The sequence below is a fragment of the Barbatula barbatula genome (genome assembly GCF_947034865.1).
Source record: "Barbatula barbatula genome assembly, chromosome: 22".
Taxonomy (NCBI): domain Eukaryota; kingdom Metazoa; phylum Chordata; class Actinopteri; order Cypriniformes; family Nemacheilidae; genus Barbatula; species Barbatula barbatula.
Window position 1 is genome coordinate 7,008,575 of NC_136785.1, and position 18,096 is coordinate 7,026,670.

The following is an 18,096-nucleotide window of genomic DNA, read 5'->3' on the forward strand; positions in this document are numbered from 1 at the left end:
CTGATTATTACATTGACCACTGAACACTGAACTTTCAAGTCTTGACTAATGAAGAACTCAATTGTCAACTTAATAGGTGGTCTGTCTTGACAAATGGGCTAAGTAAAGGTGGGAAGAAGAAAAATAATTGCCTTAAGGAAATAAACTTCAAAATTAGGTGACGTTTTCTGCCATTAAATTGAAAGGGTAACTCGCACTCAAAAGCCTAATACATTCCTAAATGTAAAATGAACATTAACAAAGATGAACAAAGATTTAAAAAATTGCCACAAAGTTGTAAACAAAGAAAATGTTTGTTGAAATTTGTAAATGTGTTTAAGTATTAATAATAACTACACCGGTTCAGTAGGATCTCATAGAAAGACGCAAGATGACTGTAGACTACTATACTTTGGTTTTGACTGAAAATGTCACATCCATAACTCTGGAATTGCACAACCAATGATAGAGTCCAGCTGTCAAACAAATATCAGTCTATGCACAAGTTTTCAATTTTAAAGAGAGAAAACTTCACGTGTTATGGATGTGACAAAAAGGATGCAATATACCTTGTCAGATATCTGTGCATAAAAATGAACAAACCAGAAGAACACTCAAAGAATGGAGAAGGGATGGCTCTTTATAGACCACTTAATATAAAGTATATAAAATACATCTGATCCAAAGTTGTGGTGAAAACCTTTGGTTAAAACTTACTACTGGTTTGGTAAAAAAATCTTTAGGTTGACCTTTGCATGGAATTGTTTTTCATTATAAACTTAAGCCGTCCGTAGTGTCTCAGATTGGTCTTATTTAAACATAACATACCTGAAATGGCATTTGTTACAGACATGAGTGGGGAGTGAAGAGCAGGAGTGACGCCCCAAACTGTGTGGTATCCCACAATTCCTGCCAGGCCAAAGGTTGTTACAATCTGAGTGAAAGCAGCGTTGGGAGCACACAGGCCGAGACCGATTATGGAGCCCAGACCTGAGGAGAAACAAGAAGAAATGTGTTTTTAAATACAAGACAAACCAATTTTGGTATAGATGTGCATCTTTGTCATCGTTTAGTAATTTAGTTGAAGTAATTTAGGAATAAGTCAATTTCCTAGAAGAGTAGGGGATGTAAACTGCTGGGTTAAATGGGGAAAAAAATCATCATCAAATATTATTACCAACAGCAATACGTTTTATTTAAACCGAATAATCCATTTAGTCACCACACACTAAATATTAAAGGTGAGAATGACCCTGTTCATAAAGCTTTAACAAGTACCGCTGCATGGCCGCCTCACAGGAAAAACCTTCCCATCGTGACAGACGTCCACAACAGGAGGAAAGCTTTAGCATAACCTCGACTTCATCGCTGTAGTTTCCTGGCATTCAGAAGCCGAAGAAGGCCAAGACGGGGCGGAAATTAAACCAGCTCGAGCTACAATTAGGTGACCAATCCCACCTTCAAAAGCCTGCAATTTCGGTTTTCCGAGCAAGTCAGGATTCCCCATACCTGAGCTCACACAATACAAACGGCAGGAAGGTCTCATTTGCATGTTTGTTTATCAGCCGGTGTTTATTTACTCGTGACTCGTATGAGGCTTGTATGAGCGAGCACTTTGATGTGAAGCCAGGGTTGCCTTTCCTCACACAAGCGCTTCTCGGGCCGTCTGCAACCAATAGAATTCATTTGTGGGGAGTTTTGTTTAGCGGGGCTTTGAGACGAATCACATCTCGGGAGCGAGTGCCAAAAAGGACTGCTGCCATTTTTTGTGAATCCAGGGCATCGGTGGAGTGTACGAAAGAAGTATATCATCTCAAAGATTAAAAAAAAAATGGGTCGTTTTTAGAAAACATGTTAGCTTCATTAGCATTCTTCAATGTCAGAGACCACCAACACAGCAGGCTCTTCCTCTTAAAACACGAGGAGACGCTTTCATATTACCCCGGAGGGGGGGGCGCCCAGAGAGATCTGGGGAACAGGAAGACAGGGAGGGCAGCTGGACATGCGATTTACCTCCGGTGTAAACTCCAGCCGTGGTGAGAGTGGCTCTGAAGGGCGAGATGGCAGCAGCCCTTTCTTTCTCCAGCTCTTGGACAGACTTTGGTTTTGGCGGTGCAGCCACGGGGATGTTCTTGGGCTGCGGTGCAGGGAAGAGCAATTTCCCATCCTGCAGACATACAATACAGAGAAAATGAGGGCCAGGTTTTTAACACCAACTCTGCTCAAATGCAGGAGATATTGAGTCATCAATTTTAAATGGCTCACATCCTTTAGTAGTTAAAAAATAACGCTCTCTTTAACCTCAACATAATTCACAGAGAACATAAATTTAGCAAATAACTTGAGGACAAGTGACTTTTAGATGCGGCTATTTATGAATATCAAATAAAATCTTTTTTAAAATGTCACGAAATCATTATTTCAACAATTGATCATATGTTTTGTGACATCCATAAATCTATTGCGAAGCATTCCTATCAATTCAAGACATTGTCTCAATCAATGACGTGAGCTTGGGGTGGGACTGTTGGTCTGAGATCTGATTTTGCAGTCAATTGAATACAAGGGAAATCAGGTTGGGACACTCCGTTTATAGATAAAAACACTGGAGTGTACTGGAGGTGATTCTACGATGGTGTGTAGATATTAAATAAAAAGTTTACCTGCATAACTATTGAACCGCGAATAACATGGTCCATTGTGCCATAGTCAAAATTCTCTTTGACATCAAAGGTAAAGGTTTCCTTGTCTGGGCTGATGGCACGGATAAGTTTGGTGATATTGTTTGAGTACAATGTGCTGGCCTGAGTTGGCAGACGACTGGGAAGATCGGTGTAGCCGACGTGAACAACACCCTGTAGAACAGAATAACAGCACTTATAAAACATCTTGTAAAAAAAAAATCAAACAAATGTGACTCCATAAAGAAAGAAAAACATAACATACGATTCTGTTTATAATAAAGTAAAACAGTCCTAAAGTTAATAAGTAGAACATAATCTGTAGAAGAAAAACTACAATTATATGAGAATTATATTTCTAAGAAAATTACATTTAGAATTTCTGTCCTTTTTTGAAGTGATAGTTCGATCATCATTTACTCACCATACTCCAACCCGGTCTGTGCATATCTTAAGGTTGATTAAATAATGAATTTTCATCTTGGGGTGATCAAGTCCTTTATTGCAAGCATAAATTTCAGTAACGCTTTAGATTACTGCCCGCAATGTACCGCATAATTCAACAGAATTTTCGGCGTAACTAAGTGTAACAATAATGTACCTCTACGGTACATATTTGTAGGTAAAGGAGAACAATATGCAAAGTTTGGGAAAAAGTCAGGAAATTAAAAAAAGATTTATTCTGCAAGTATTCTAAAACTAAGGAGTAACTGTTTTAATGTAACGTGGTATTCATGACCTGTGGTATGCTACACAACAATCTTAGCGTGAACATACACTTCATTTTTGTAATCACAATGTACCCATAAATAAGCTACTGTGGATATTATATAAGTACAGGGTTCTTGTTTTATTATTATAACCAACATGAAACAAGGGGAAATTATGTGTTCAGTTTTTGCGCAAGCAAAACAGCACGAATGAAGCACGCAGACTGTCTGTCAACTGTAAATTTAGCAGAGTTTTGACTTTAGGATGTTTTATTGATTTTAGGATTGTTGGTCACTATGATGTTATTTTGATGAGTTTTAACTTGTAAATGGGCAAAATCAATGTTGATCTTCCGAGACCATCTAATCAAGTTCAAGAGCGGTTTGATTTCGATGTTTATATGGATATAAATATATATATTTTTTACCCCTTATTTCCTAAGCTTTACATATTATTTCCCTTTATCAACATATATTTACAATCAAGGTATATTATTGTTACAAGTAGTTATGCTGTTAATTCGGTTTCATAATGCGGTACATTGTGGGCCGTAATATAAAGCGTTACCTAAATTTCTTCACTAGGCAAATGTGCAAAATATTTCAGAAAATGTTGTCATGAGATGTCAATCAAATATAATGTACATAAAAAAGCACCGTCCTTTAGCAAAACATATTTTCTCTTAGATTACGGGATGAAAGAACCTGGGCATTGCTTCACTAAAACTTAACTGCATACTCCCAATGCTGCATCTGGAATCAAACTGAGCAAACTTATCTTTACCTTCCTGACAAACAAAAGAAAACGAAAAGACGCTTATGCAAACCTGAGCATACTCACTTTGTGAACTGCGAGTTCTCCAGGAACTGTGGTCTCGATGTTGCCCCCAGCTTCTGCTGCCAGGTCCACCACCACTGAACCGTCCTTCATCGTCTCCACCATTTCCTTAGTAATCAGCACAGGGGCCTTCCGACCTGCATAATGATTTCAGCACAGTGAGACTGGTAAACCAAAACCCCACTGATACGCATATAATAAGCCTTCTCTGATGTGCCTTTATCCGTGCAACCTAATACGCCGATAAGCTGCTTTGCGGTATTCTGGTTTTGAAACAAATAAACTAAATATTCAACTCCGATTAAAATGGAACGGATCGCATGTGTTTCGCCAAACCTAGCGTGATAAAAGCGGCAGGTATGTGCGGCAAGGGTAACCTGTATCGTGCGAAGTGTCCCACCGGTGGCTCCATAGTAGCTTCAGGGACGGAATCAAATGAACACTGGAGCGATACCATGAGTATGCGAGAGCGCAGGAACAAAGTTCTCAAGCATCGAGTAATGAACTAGCATCAAGAGCGGAAAACTAGCTTTCTGCCAACCCAAAGCACACAGCAACCCAAAGCAAGTGTTCGGATACTGAGGAAACTTTGCGACATTGTAAACATTCCCTGTTATGGACACAAGACTGACTTTTATTAGCTTTTAGTCATGGAGATCAGGACAAAACATGCTTCAAATAAACAGGAAGCACCCACAGAGCTGTTAAATTTGTAATTACACTTTACGTACTAAGCTATACAGTGCAAGCTAACAATAAAGTTGCATGTAACAATCTCGAGATAACAGAAAGTCCACTGTTACACTGACAGAATGTAGGTTTGGGTCTTTGACTAGAACCTTTTTCATCCCTTTTAACAAATGAGCGCAACTTGCCACAGCCAAAGACGTCATCTGATGGGTAAAGGAAATTTGGGAAATTTTTCAGGTATGCGTACCGGGAATAAGCGCAGTGCTGATTATGATGTCAACATCCAAACACTGTCTGCCAAACAGCTTCATCTCCTCTTCAATGAACTCCTTGGACATCTCCTTAGCATAGCCACCTTGGCCTTCTCCAGACTCCGCCATGGTCACCTCCAGGGGCTCAGCACCCAGGGACTTAAACTGCTCCAATGCTGCCGCTCTGGAGGAAGAGAAAGATGAATGAGACGCCCGAAGAGAAGTCAGACGGTCGTTATTGCAGAATAACTCCTGACAGTGTGATCTAGGCCTTGACATAAATGTAAACATTGATTGGAAATATGTGAACTACAGGTGAATAACAAGCGCATAAGACACCTAAATGCATGTTCACGTGAGAGGCTGTGAGGTTATACAGTTTAGAGGTCAATATACAAAATGCTCATATATTGTGTCTGAGTGCTTGTATTGTATTGCACGATGGAAACTTTAAAATCAGAATGAGAGAACATCAGAGCAACCTTGATCTATTATTATTGATGTTCTCTTTCATGACTTATGCAACACTGCCACCTGGTGGAAGCATGGTGGAGCTGATGCTAATAAGTTTGTGGAACCAGTGAACCGGTCTTGTTGTTTTTCAAGCTCAGGAAACACACAAAGCTTGCCTTTAAAATAAGAAACATTTCTTGCATACTGTGACTGCGCTCTTGTTTTGGTAAAGCCAAGTACCAAAGACTGCATACATACCATCGTTGTTAATACAAACTAGGGAGGAGCGATGACACACAGCTCAAATTTATAAATATTGACAAACATGGAAAATAATAATAATACAGGCACATGTGGCAATCGTGGAGATGGAGCAGATTGAAAAAGTTGAAAAAAAATTGCAAAATTTTGTTTTGGTGGTACAACTTCCTAAATCACACAATTGCACAATTTTGTGGTTTTTGATGAGGACTGAGCTCCTAGCACCGTAAGCTGTTTACATTTGCAATGTGGAATTAGATTGTTCTGGTATCCATGTGTACCAAGTTTGTTCACAGCGGTCACAGAATCAGGTGAATTATTCATAATGGGAAACGCTCAATGACTCAGTATTGACTCAGATGTGCCAAACAATAACAAAGACGATACATGCAAAATGTCGCGCAGCCTAAGATGAGTTTTTTAGAAAACAGTTTCAGAAGGAACAAAGATAGATTAGAGAATTTTTGGGAAATAATACATATTTAAAAAACCTTATGGATCTTGGGGACCTTGACATCCACAAAAAAAGTGAAAGTGTTCTTCTTTACTATACCTGGTGTCGAACCCCCTGACAATGGCACCCATAGCACGAGCACTGCCAGCGGCAGCCAACCCAGCCACTCCACCTCCAATGATCAACACCTGCCAATAAGAACAGCCCATTTAAAAAATCAAGCATGAAAATGAGACGCATGGAAAAACCAAACTGGGGAAAGTATCAACAGTGCTTCTAAGAGCTAATGTGAAAAGTGGACAGCAATGAATCAAGCAAACTCAAATAAAACGTGCAGGGCATGCACACCTTAGCAGGAGGAACTTTCCCTGCGGCTGTGATCTGACCGGTGAAAAAGCGTCCGAAATTGTTGGCCGCCAGGACCACGGCTTTGTAGCTGCCAAGAGAAACAGAAACACATCAGTCACGGCCGCTGATGGAATCAAGACACTTCAAGTTTACCACAAACATCCCGTTTGTTGGCGCCAACCGAGACTTTCCGGCATGAAAAGTTAAACCGTTCGTTTGGGATGCGTCACATGGGACTGAAAATAAATGATGTCTTTTATAAGTCATTTCTCAAGATTCTTGACGTGTGCCTAAAAAACAAGGAATGCCTCTTAAATATTTTTCCATTAGAAGGACTGACCCAGCGATATTAGCCATGGAGCTGAGGGCATCGTAACCCTGAGCGATCGTGACACGAGGCACCTGGTCCATGGCCAAGACGGTGGCTTTGCGTTGGGAGAGCAGGTCCATCAGCTCGGGGTTCTGAGCGGGATAGATGAAGCTGACAAGAGTTGCTCCTTCACTCATGAGATCAGTCTCGTGGACTCCTGAAGCCGGGTTTAACATGGGGGCTCGCACCTGTGACCAACGGATAGACCGTATGACTATTGATAAACATGATGTTGATCTCAACAGAGCAAGAAAAACACAATACAGGGATCTTAAATTACCTTAACAAGAACATCAGATGCAAAGACATCTTTGACATCCTTGATGGTGGCTCCAGCTTTTGCATACATGTCATCGGAGAACTTAGCGGATTCTCCAGCGCCCGACTGCACCACCACATTGAAGCCCTGTTTGATGAGAGCTTCCACTCCCGCAGGAGAGAGGGCGACTCGACGTTCATTCTGAAAGATTTCCTTGGGAACGCCAACAGTCAGCTGTTTGTATGGAATTCCTGCATGAACATGGAGAAAAATATGACGTAAACTATTTGTGTGACAAACTATTTAGAACTTCAGATCGCGGACTAAAATGTTCTTCCAAAAGTCATATCTGACCCTACTCAGACTACATGTTTTGAAACACAGGGATTCGATCACTGGAAGTCATTTATAATCTGCGCCGTTCAAACACCAGTTGACAGAAGACTAAACTCTGAGACCTTTGAGATGAGAGGGAGGTCATAAAAACATTTTATGGAGTTCAAGAAAGGTTTGATTTTACAGCTGCGTACATGTCTACAGTAAAGCCGACCTTGTGACATTGCAACAGCTCCAATTCCACGGTCATATTTTCACGACTTAACTCAAACAGCAGAGTTTTGGCATTATTGGATAAACAAATCAAAATGAATTTTCATGCACAGCTTCATTTCATGCATTTTGCTCTAGAAGTATGTGCAAACAACATGTGGTCTAGAGTACTCTAGACGGCCTGCATGTGCACTAAGAAGTCATCCAAGTCATGTCTAGCTATTGGTACCAGAAGGTCCCTGGTGGAAAATTCCACCACATGGCTGATCTATAGATAACAACAACATCGAAGGTCACATGAATCACAGACTTGAGCTGCCTGGAGGCGGTTAAAGCCATGCCACAGGCTACGAAGCAAACTAAAAAGGTGTAGCTCTGGTCTCTGACACATTCAAGGGCACTTACAGTACGAACTGTAGAACCAATCAAAACCAAATATTATAATTTGATATACTTTATAAAAGGAGTAAAACACATTTTTATTAATTGCGAGAGGTGAATTTAACTTTGTTTAAATTCAGAGGAAACAGTGCCTTGACACACTCGTGTGCATATGATTCGGTAAGATGCACGACACAGAGTTCACTATTGTGACGGTATTACGATAACTTTATAAAACATTTGTTTTATTTACATAATTACGTTCACTTACTGCTATTAGCAAAACATTGTTGATGTAGGTACATTATGTAGATATTTATGAATGTTAATTATGGGAACAAAAGCATAATGTTTGAATCAGACTGCTGTCTGAATGCTTTTCTGGGTAGCTTTGGAAGGAAATCTATAATTCGTTTATTAAATAAAAACATACCACAAAAGATAAGATTAGGGTTAAAGAATCATTAACTAGTGTAAAGTAGGCTTGGTACATGATTTTCAGGGTAAAACGAGAACTAATGGTTACCTTGTTTTCTGCAGTGAATGTTTTCAAATAAAAGCAGTTGTCGACTTTTTGCCCTTTGTTTCAGTCTTTTTGTTTCAGGAATTATTTATTAATATTTAGATACTGTACATCTGCCAATATATCGGTTATTGGCCTCCAATGGTAGAGCATTATCGGTTATCGTTACCGGCCAAAATCTACATATCGGTGCATCCCTACTATATCTACAAACACCGCGGGTCCCCTTACATGGAATTCACCATGTTGTTTCTGCAGTATCCCTAAAAGGACAAACTTCATATTTAAGTTTCGTAAACATGTTATCTCCTTTGGTTAAGAAGCAAAGGCGTGATGATATCTTAGTCCTGTGTCAGCCACCGTAGAGCTCATAAGGAGAATGGTGGAGTTAGCCGTTGGTTGCAATTTAAAACCTCACCACTAGATGGCACTAAATTTCATATACTGGACCGTTTGATTGAAAGTGTTTTTATGTTTTTTATTATAACTATATTAGCAAAACTTAATTTAACATAACGCTAAGAAAGTTTAGCAAGTTACCTAAACGATAACTTCTTTAAAAGTAAATGCTAAATAAATAAATGTCATAATTCAGTCACATGTAGCTCAACTAATAAGATTAAAAAGACATTTCTGCAATGATACATCTTTAATCCCCCCCTAGATAAAATTACACTTCAATACAATGCATGGCAACCTTCATATAATCAGACTGAACAGAAACGGTCAATGTTGTCATAGTCATGTGACTTTCCCGCACGAGCCGTGCCACAGTCCTGCTCTCTAACTCAGCTGATACAGTTCCAGAAATAACCCACCCCAGCTGTCATTCTCATTCTTTCCCCTCTCACAGTAACGTCTGCCATTAATGGCTGCTCTCTAACACATGTTTGTCGTTTCCAGGCAGCCAACAGGCTACACAATGCACAACTCGTATCCTCAGACTTTCACTGCAGGTAACAGAGGCGGGACAAACAGGAGGAGGGAACTGGTCACCCAACACAATGACCTTGGGAGTCACTGTGAACATGGGCAGCTTTGGAAATTCGTACAGTAAAGCACTAGAAATGCCAAAGGCATTGGTTTGATATAGACAATGCTAATGTATAGTAAATGTACAGTAAAATTTAAGTTAAGTGTAAATAAATGTAAAGTTAGAATACACTATGTGACTTTGGATAAAGCATCCACTAAACATAAAAACGTAGTAAAACGAATGTAAAAGAATTTGGGAAGTCTTTATATTGCTTTTGTGTCACCGTGAAACAAAACCTGTTGTAGGAAGACGAACAATGTTTATGCATAAGCATACAAGCAAGAGTAAAACCTAGTCAAAGTCTTTCTATCAATTCATTTATGAACCATATGCCATACTGAGGGGAAAATGACCTCAGTAGGATTTTTTGAACCACAAAACCGTAAATATGCACATGGTAAGCAATCTGTATTTATTGTCCTGCGTTTCCTCGTTATGCTGTTATTCCATAACAACTCGACTCCATAGCTATGTCGCAGATGTCATTCATAACATTTACCTGGACTGGCAAGGCGAGTGAGAGCTTGATGGGTCTTAAAGAACCGCAGACATGGCGTCTTCACCGTCCGGATATTCGGTAGTTTGGCACTTGCCACCCCAGAGAACAGGGGGACAGAACAGCTGCCGGCTACCACGCGCAGGAGACTCGCCATCGGAGACACAAGGAGGAGCTGTACAGTTGAAACGACCCTCCTCCTACATGTGAGGGAGAGAGAGGAAAATAGTTCGGTGACCTTGTGGACCTATCCCACAATGCATCGCTCTGCCCCGGTCACTGCAGCTCAGCTGTCCAGCCCCCTCAACACTACTACCAATGTGACACAAAGTTCAAGAAACACAAGCTCGAGTGATTGTTATAAGAATATAAAGTCACTGTGCCTTTGACGTGCGTTGAATAAACAGGTAGAAGTACATCTGGATTTGAATGAAAATGAGAACTTATGGATTTGCTCTTAGGGGACATTTTGAATAAGTTTATTGAGCATTATCGTTTCATTACATACGTATAGGACAACATAACTGGGTTTTCAAGAAGTCAGCGGCGCTTTGCAAGTCATTTAATGGATAAAAATAGATTATTCCACAGGGGTGAAACAGTCAAGGGCACGCAGTCATGCAAACAGTGTCATGTGCAGTCAGCTGTATTTGTTTAGCTGAGAGAACTATGTCAGGTGAAAGTGATAAACTCTCACTGGGGTGAGACAGACCCAACGCAGGTCACACAGTAGCAGTTTACAGTAGATATGCGGGTCACCTAAGGCCCATGTGCCATAAACACACCCCGAAAGTTCATGAGAATAATACAGAAAGTTGACCACGCTGTGAATGAGATATTTGGGCAGTCTTCTTATTTTAAGCAACCCACGCATAAAAGGAAAGCTGTTCCAACCACGAAGGCGGAAACCAATTAAATCACCGGTTTAATTATACGCGACACAATCTATTGGATTACCGCGCTAACTACAACCTAAATCAGGCACCACGTCAGCAGACATGATAATATACAAGTCTCCCGCTAACTTATATGTACACTTTTTCAATATTAACTGCAATTGAAACATACATATATGTTGGAAAAAACAACGGCGCTCGTCCTCGTGTCTAGTTTGTTATTGGACAACGCAAAAGTCATTCATTCCTAAATCACTATGGCACGCAGAATCAATCAAGCCGACGTATTTTCAATCGCACCAGTCGACACACAATCACGTCTATAATATTCATTAGATATTATTAATCGGTCGTTTAACAAGGTTGACTATTTTGGCAGACGAATGAAGTCTGGGGTCGGTCGGCAGACTGAAGGCGGGCACAGGCGCTGATTTCCCTCTTCTCATAACAGACATTAGCATGATAGCTAGACAGAAAGCAACAACTGCAGGCGTGCGTCTGCATCTACAGATCAAAGCAATGCACATCCCTATACGTGTTTTGCGATTTACCGTCAAAGTCGCTGAGCATAAAAATGAACAATTGAAATTCTCACCGAGTCGAGACAGAGCGTCAATCAGCGACCTTTCAGTGCAGGGACGCGCAACTCGAAGCCGCTGCCACCCGGAAGAACTCGCGTTCACCTCTGTGGGCTCCGTTTCTATGGTTTTACCAGACTGTCAATCAACAAGTGCAAAGCAGTCATGTGTATGGAAGGCCAATTGGGTCAAATATACGTGGATTTTATCACGTCTAGGACAATGCAACATTTAACGTGATATGGATCATTCTATTAATTTGCATTTTCTTGTCTTTTATTTATTATTGTGCGTGCGTGTTTGCAGCTAAACTTACTTCTTTACAAACAACCTTCTGGTGGCTGCCGTGTATAACTTAATCCTGAAGCCCACCTCACTGTATCTCGAGCTTTTAAACATTGCAACAGGACAGGGTAAACATACAATTTTCAATTGTACAAAGGCTAAAAGCATCGGGTGAGGGAACTAGGACCCTGTTGCTTACTGGGTCTTCCTTAGTTTAGCATTACCACCCCGCCACAGTGATGAGACAAAGCTTGTTGGAGTAAACATACCATAAGCCTAATAACATATTTGTTATTATTTAAAACCTGGTAAGTAAGGTATTAATATCAAATATATTTATTTATCCTTTGTGAGCAATAAGATCATGACCAAACGTACACCAATGAAGATGAAAAATAAAAGCATAGCTATAATAAACTATGTCATAAAAGAGCAATAGGACAATAGGTGCTCATACAAAGTAACTAGTTTCAACAAAAGCTAGACCACTACCTGTTGAAAGAAGAGAGAGGGTTAGTGTTTTTTTCTCATTTATCTGTCAAGTATTCACCGAAGATATGGGTCTCAAGTTGTTTTTGGAAGGTTGTGAGAGATAGGTTGATCAGACCGCGTTAGGAAGAATGTTCCACCAGGAGGGAGTTGTGAAGGAGAATGAGCGTATATTTGACCCAATTGGCCTTCCATACATGTGCCGCCACATGACATTGACATTGAACATTGCTTGTTGCTGTGATATTGCTAAGAGTGTTGCTTGTTATTTAGAAACGCATTGCAGCACTGGTTGGCGCTTAAAATGTGTACCGTGGTAACCATTATTGCGTCCAAAAACATTCTAGAATGGATGGGATACTTGAATGTTAACTTTAAAAATGTTGTAAGCTTTCAGACTCTTCTATTCATTCCTTCGTTTATGGTGACAGTAGTACCTAAAAGCCAAGTTACCACAGTTAAATTGTTCTTTATGGCAACTATGATAAATATAAAGAGGCCATCTGATATTTGACAACTTTAAACAGTTATGTCACTTCAAACTGCTAAGGAAATTAAATTAAAATGTTCGAATAAAATGCACCTACTTTTTAATAAAGATGCTGTTTTTAAGAAACATCCTAATTTAACCAAAATCTGTGAAGGATGTTTGAAGTAGACAATGAGTCGTGTGATCTACACATAACCAGCAGGAGGAGGCAGTGGACAAATATAAAATTGTACAAAAACCTAGTGGAAAGAATTAGAACAGACGCCCTTATAATCTGCCCTGTGGTGTTCATCAATCGTGTTTTACATTGTTTTTTCAAAGCATACTTCAGTAACGACACCAAATTTAACAATTTTTACTTTAGTTGAATTGTCTACTATCTACATCAGAATAAAGTTTATTTGGCTTACAAAATGGTTTGCTCATGGTCCCCATGATCATAACATACTCATTTACATTTAGCAGACATCTTTTATGCAAAGGGACTTACAAAACAATTGTCTAGTGAGTGGAACTTTAAGGTATTCAATGGCAGTCATATTAAACTATTTAAAATGAAAGTTGAATCGCTAAAATGTTTAAATAATTTTCAGTCACTTTGTATCTATTCTGCAGGCAGAATTCAGATTTTAATTGAATGTGTCATAAGATGCATTCATGCATACAGCAATTATGTTTATTAATAGCTTTTTTATTAATCCATATATTCTCTGTCGGCCCTGGATATGGTGTGTTTCACTGAAATTTCCTCTCGTCTCTCATGTGTTTCTTTTCAACTAAATCCACTTGTGGAATGTCTGTGTACTGGGGCTGTTAACCATTAGCTATCTGTTACAGCCTCTTCTTACTGTTCTTCTTACACCTGGAAGCAATGTTTTTGCATACACTATAAATCATGCTTTCTGTGATTCACGGGGATGTAATGTCTTATAAATACAGTTAGATACATTTAAAAAGAAAGTTTTGCCGTTTAAGTAGTTTTGACACTGCAGCAGTCCGCAATGCTGTTCACATTACCTTTGCTGTTTCTTGTCACATTGTATGACCCGAAGCAATGACATTTTGCACACCACACTTTCTACACATCTAGTTTTTTGCTTTTCACACTCCCAAGCTGATAACATCTGTAGAGGGCAAGAATATAGTAGTGCCTGGAACTAAACAAACATGTAGTTTCATGTCTGAAATGCTGCAAGGACAAGAAAAAGGCTTGAACATACACCCATGTTTATTCTGTTACTTGCTTCCAGCTAAAAATATAGTGCGATTATTGGAGTTCTGGTCCGAATCATCATAGTTTTGATGTCTGTTTTGCAGCTCCATGGATGGTCTGCAAAGAACAACAAAGTAAAACAATGTGAACCATGAAAAATGTTCATGATATAAGAAAATATAATAAAAATCTATATACAGTATAATATATATTTAGATTCGATAGACAGGTGGTTTGCAAGTCAAAACTAGTATCCAGTTAAGAAGTGTTTCAAACAAAAATGATGTTGACAACCAAGATCACGTGACATTAAACACTCACATCTGAAGTTTGGAGTGGGTGGTGTTTCATTCTTTCCCAGAAGAAGCTCGGCTACCACACACATGGTGTTGTGAGGTGCAAGAAGTTCAACGCTGCTTTGAAGCTTAGAAATTCCAGAAGTTTCCTATAAAGAAGTTCACTTTAATGCGAAGCTTTCTCCTTCTGCCTCTTCACTCTCTCAATATGCTTCGTCTATGGATAATCCTGCTCCTGTTGATACTGTGGAATAACAATCTTGTACTATCTGCAAACTCAGGCAAGAAAAAGCAGCGAGTGAAGAATGAAGATGAATCTGTAACTCCCAAGCAGGACACCGGGTCGGTTGGTGACCGTGAGAGGGAATCCAGCCCGCCGTCTGAATCTGACTTTTTAGGCGATTTTGCAGGGAAACACCGCCTGTGGGTGATCACTGCACCATCGTACAGCGACAACTATCTGCGTATGGTGGAAAAACAGATCCGGGAATCAGAGGGATTGAACTGTCGACTGGCAGAGAGAGACACTCTAATCGTCACTATTATTCAGAATGCCATGATGGAGGGCAAAATCCAGCGCTCTTCCTTACAAGGAGAAGCAACGATGGAATCCATGGACTCTGAAATGGTGACCAAATTTCTTCATTACCTGGAGCTGGAGGAACAGACGTTCTCCATGCTGATTCTGAAAAAGAACATGAGAGTCAGTGAGAGGTTTCCGTACCCTGTACGAGTTGAGGCTATCCTTGAAGTCATCGATCAATTGCCTGTGCGCAAATTGGAAAAGGTTGCCAGGAAGGGATCACCGATTAAATGCAAGATCACAAAGAAGAGGGTGATGGTAAAGAAACAGGGTTCCACCAAACAAAGAATCTTCAGTCCAAAGAAGCGAGGAAACAGCACGTCTGTCTTTCCCACACAAAGGAAACCTTTAGATAAAAAGGAAACTTTGAGAAACAAGGTCAAAGATATTTTGAGTGGACGTTCACGATTCGTTATCCGTAAAACATCGATAAAACCAAGTTCAAAATCTGGATCTAGTGAAAACAAGAGGCTGAATCACGATGAGCAATGGAAAACTGCAGACAATGAAAAACACAAAGAAGCAATGACAGCAGTGAAAAAACATGACTCTGAGACAGAAAAAGAGCAAACTGACACTGGCCATGAAAAGATTGGGGAACAAAGCGTTGACCGTTCAAACTCTAAAAAGAAAGGCAAAGAAAAGGATGGCAAGAAGAAAAAAGGGAAAGGAGTGAGGAGAAAATCCCAACGAGAAGCAGATGATAAAGAAAGGGCAGCTTTTAAGGAATTTATGCAAAACCTTAAAGGACGAAGAAGACTTCTTGTAAGTGCAAGTTATTAAGAATCACAAATCTGAAGCTCTCTTTTAAATGCTTGTGTGTTTTTTCGCACAGATAATATCCTCCCCAAGTGATGTCTCAAGCCAGTATGTCAAACAAAGAGATGATAATGAGCTACATAGCTGTGACTTTTCCTTGAGAAAGGTGTCTGTTCTCTCAATTCTCGGTTCAGATCGTAACCCTACACTGCACATTCAACACTACCAACAAGGTAAAACTTATTAAGTATATAACATAGCAATTTTGAAAACCTTTTAAATAAATGTTCAGATAGTTTAATCCTTTATGTAGCATGAGCAGCATTTTTTCAGAAATCAGAATGTACATAATGCTCTGATCGAAACAGATACAGAGCCTCCGCAAGCATCACTGCCGGACAAATTCAGAAATCCAGCATTAATCGGTGAGATCCGAGAAGAATATGGGCTCGACTCTAAAAACTTCTCGATGGTGTTGACTGACTATGATGTGAGGCCTAATGTAAGAACCCTTTTGTGCAAAGCGATTTACATTGCATACTGAGGTGTACAATGTACACTTCATTTTCTCATCCTTATTCACTGCTTTTCTTCTTTTTATTCCAGCTTAACAGGGTTTTCAACAAGCAAACAGCTCCTTCTGTTTTACTGAACTACGTCGACAGCTTTCCTTCACGTCAGTCTGAAAAGCAGGATGAGAAAACGTCTCCATGTTCTCGAGCTGAAACAAATAACCAGGAAAACTCGCTGTTGGGGTACTTATAAAAACTGTGTGTCGACTAGAGCTTGAATTGAAGTTAAGGGATTGCTCAGCTAAAAATGAAAATTCTCTCATGAATTACTCAAATAATTGTTTCAAGCCAGCATAAATTTGTTTGGTTGACACAGAGAAAATATTTGGACAAATGCTTGTAACCAAACAGTTCTTGCTCACCATTGACTGCCATAGAAAAATAGGACAATTATAATGGTTGTCAAAAGTGCCCCAGAACTGTTTGCTGTTCTCAGTCTTCAAAATATCTTGTTTTGTGTTCAACAGAACAAAAAATGATCAAGTAATGATTCCTACTATGGTTTTGAATGGGGTCCAAGAACGGTTTGGTTATAAGCATTCTTCCAAATATCATTCTCCATGTTCATCAGACCAAAGACTTGGAACTACTCTGTTTTTGGGTGAATTATCCCTTTAAACAACTCTCTAAGTGATTGTCTTTTCTCGTGTGATAGGTTTATCTCAAAACGAAGACTTCTGATTATTTCAGCACCCACTGTGGATGACTATTCCCTCCATCAGCAGCTTCAAGCATTTAATGGACAGGAATGTCCAATGGGTATGCATCCAATTTCCTTCTTATTTTGTGCTGTGGAGATCCTTTAAGTGAAGAATACATAAAAACAGATAAACAATACATTTGTTTTCAAACCTGTGTTGTCAACCTTATTAAAAATATAATCCACCACATGGACAGGTATCCGTCATTTTGCCTTGCTTAAACTAGTCGGTGTTGGATCGACAGCTTCGGGAACAGCAGAGTTTTTTCCATTGAATGGTGCGATTCATTCAGATTCCAAAACCTCTTCATTTCTTACAATCAACCCAAAGCTTTAAAAACAGACAATAAAAAACTATAATTTCTTTTAACCTTACAGGGAAAAGCCAACCTGAAAAAGAGACGCTCTCACCAGATTTAGTGGAGAATATAAGAAATCAGATGAAGATAAACAGGGATTACTTCAGTATGCTGGTGGTGGGTAAGGATGGAGAGGTGAAAGCTTGGTTTCCATCTCCAATGTGGTCCCTGGCGAGTATCTACGACCTTGTGGACTCTATAGAATTACGTCAACAGGAACAGAAACTGCAGGAAACTCTAAGAATTCACTGTCCCGATGAGAACACCGGTAGTTACCCGGGTTACACAGAAGACACAGAGGATCGCTATTTGTACCACAGACCTGAGGACAGGAAGTAAACAAACCAACATGACAAAGACATTGGAAATGCATTCAATGAACACAGCATGCTTTGTACATTGTTATCCTTATGACATGTGATGCAAAAGTTTACTTGGTTGTGTGAAATTCATACAGTTATCTTTATGCTGTTGCTGTGTTAGATCAATTACATCTCTTGGAAAATGTAACTTCCCTGCACCTGCTGGTGCACATGCTACCACGATGCTTTAAGCCTTTTTTTAAATAAAAACCTATTTTCATAAGCCGGAGAAAAT

General features: G+C 39.6%; 2 protein-coding genes across 4 annotated transcripts in view; one reads left to right on the top strand and one right to left on the bottom strand.

The window, feature by feature from the left end:
- nnt (nicotinamide nucleotide transhydrogenase) overlaps positions 1 to 11,877 on the bottom strand; it is a 31,943-nt gene extending 20,066 nt beyond the window's left edge. The window contains exons 1-11 of one of the 3 annotated variants that reach the window (XR_013788240.1): positions 11,771 to 11,862; positions 10,283 to 10,479; positions 7,316 to 7,545; positions 7,006 to 7,223; positions 6,666 to 6,753; positions 6,417 to 6,505; positions 5,146 to 5,333; positions 4,212 to 4,345; positions 2,643 to 2,834; positions 1,993 to 2,146; positions 808 to 969 (exon numbers count right to left, since the gene is read on the bottom strand). Coding sequence is in view for 2 of the 3 variants with exons in the window: in XM_079486376.1 (XP_079342502.1) it covers positions 808 to 969; positions 1,993 to 2,146; positions 2,643 to 2,834; positions 4,212 to 4,345; positions 5,146 to 5,333; positions 6,417 to 6,505; positions 6,666 to 6,753; positions 7,006 to 7,223; positions 7,316 to 7,545; positions 10,283 to 10,436 (1,609 nt within the window). In the remaining variant the exon portion in view is untranslated. Of the gene's footprint in view, positions 1 to 807; positions 970 to 1,992; positions 2,147 to 2,642; positions 2,835 to 4,211; positions 4,346 to 5,145; positions 5,334 to 6,416; positions 6,506 to 6,665; positions 6,754 to 7,005; positions 7,224 to 7,315; positions 7,546 to 10,282; positions 10,480 to 11,726 lie in introns of all 3 variants that reach the window. The other 2 variants (XM_079486376.1, XM_079486377.1) reach the window with 2 other exon arrangements.
- A 2,702-nt stretch (positions 11,878 to 14,579) lies between these two features.
- Positions 14,580 to 18,091, top strand: ccdc80l2 (coiled-coil domain containing 80 like 2). Its single transcript, XM_079486774.1, has 7 exons — positions 14,580 to 15,874; positions 15,945 to 16,101; positions 16,237 to 16,370; positions 16,475 to 16,623; positions 17,096 to 17,199; positions 17,338 to 17,418; positions 17,519 to 18,091. The coding sequence occupies exons 1-7, from the start codon at positions 14,696 to 14,698 to the stop codon at positions 17,836 to 17,838; spliced, it is 2,124 nt and encodes a 707-aa protein (XP_079342900.1). The 5' UTR covers positions 14,580 to 14,695; the 3' UTR covers positions 17,839 to 18,091.
- Positions 18,092 to 18,096: the final 5 nt, after the last annotated feature.

What these genes read in the sequence shown, in the direction of transcription:
- ccdc80l2 (XM_079486774.1), top strand. Translation starts at nt 14,696, where the DNA reads ATGCGAAGCTTTCTCCTTCTGCCTCTTCACTCTCTCAATATGCTTCGT. An exon ending in CATTCAACACTACCAACAAG is followed by an intron (nt 16,102 to 16,236) that starts GTAAAACTTATT and finishes TGATCGAAACAG; the next exon opens with ATACAGAGCCTCCGCAAGCA. An exon ending in ACTATGATGTGAGGCCTAAT is followed by an intron (nt 16,371 to 16,474) that starts GTAAGAACCCTT and finishes TTTTTATTCCAG; the next exon opens with CTTAACAGGGTTTTCAACAA.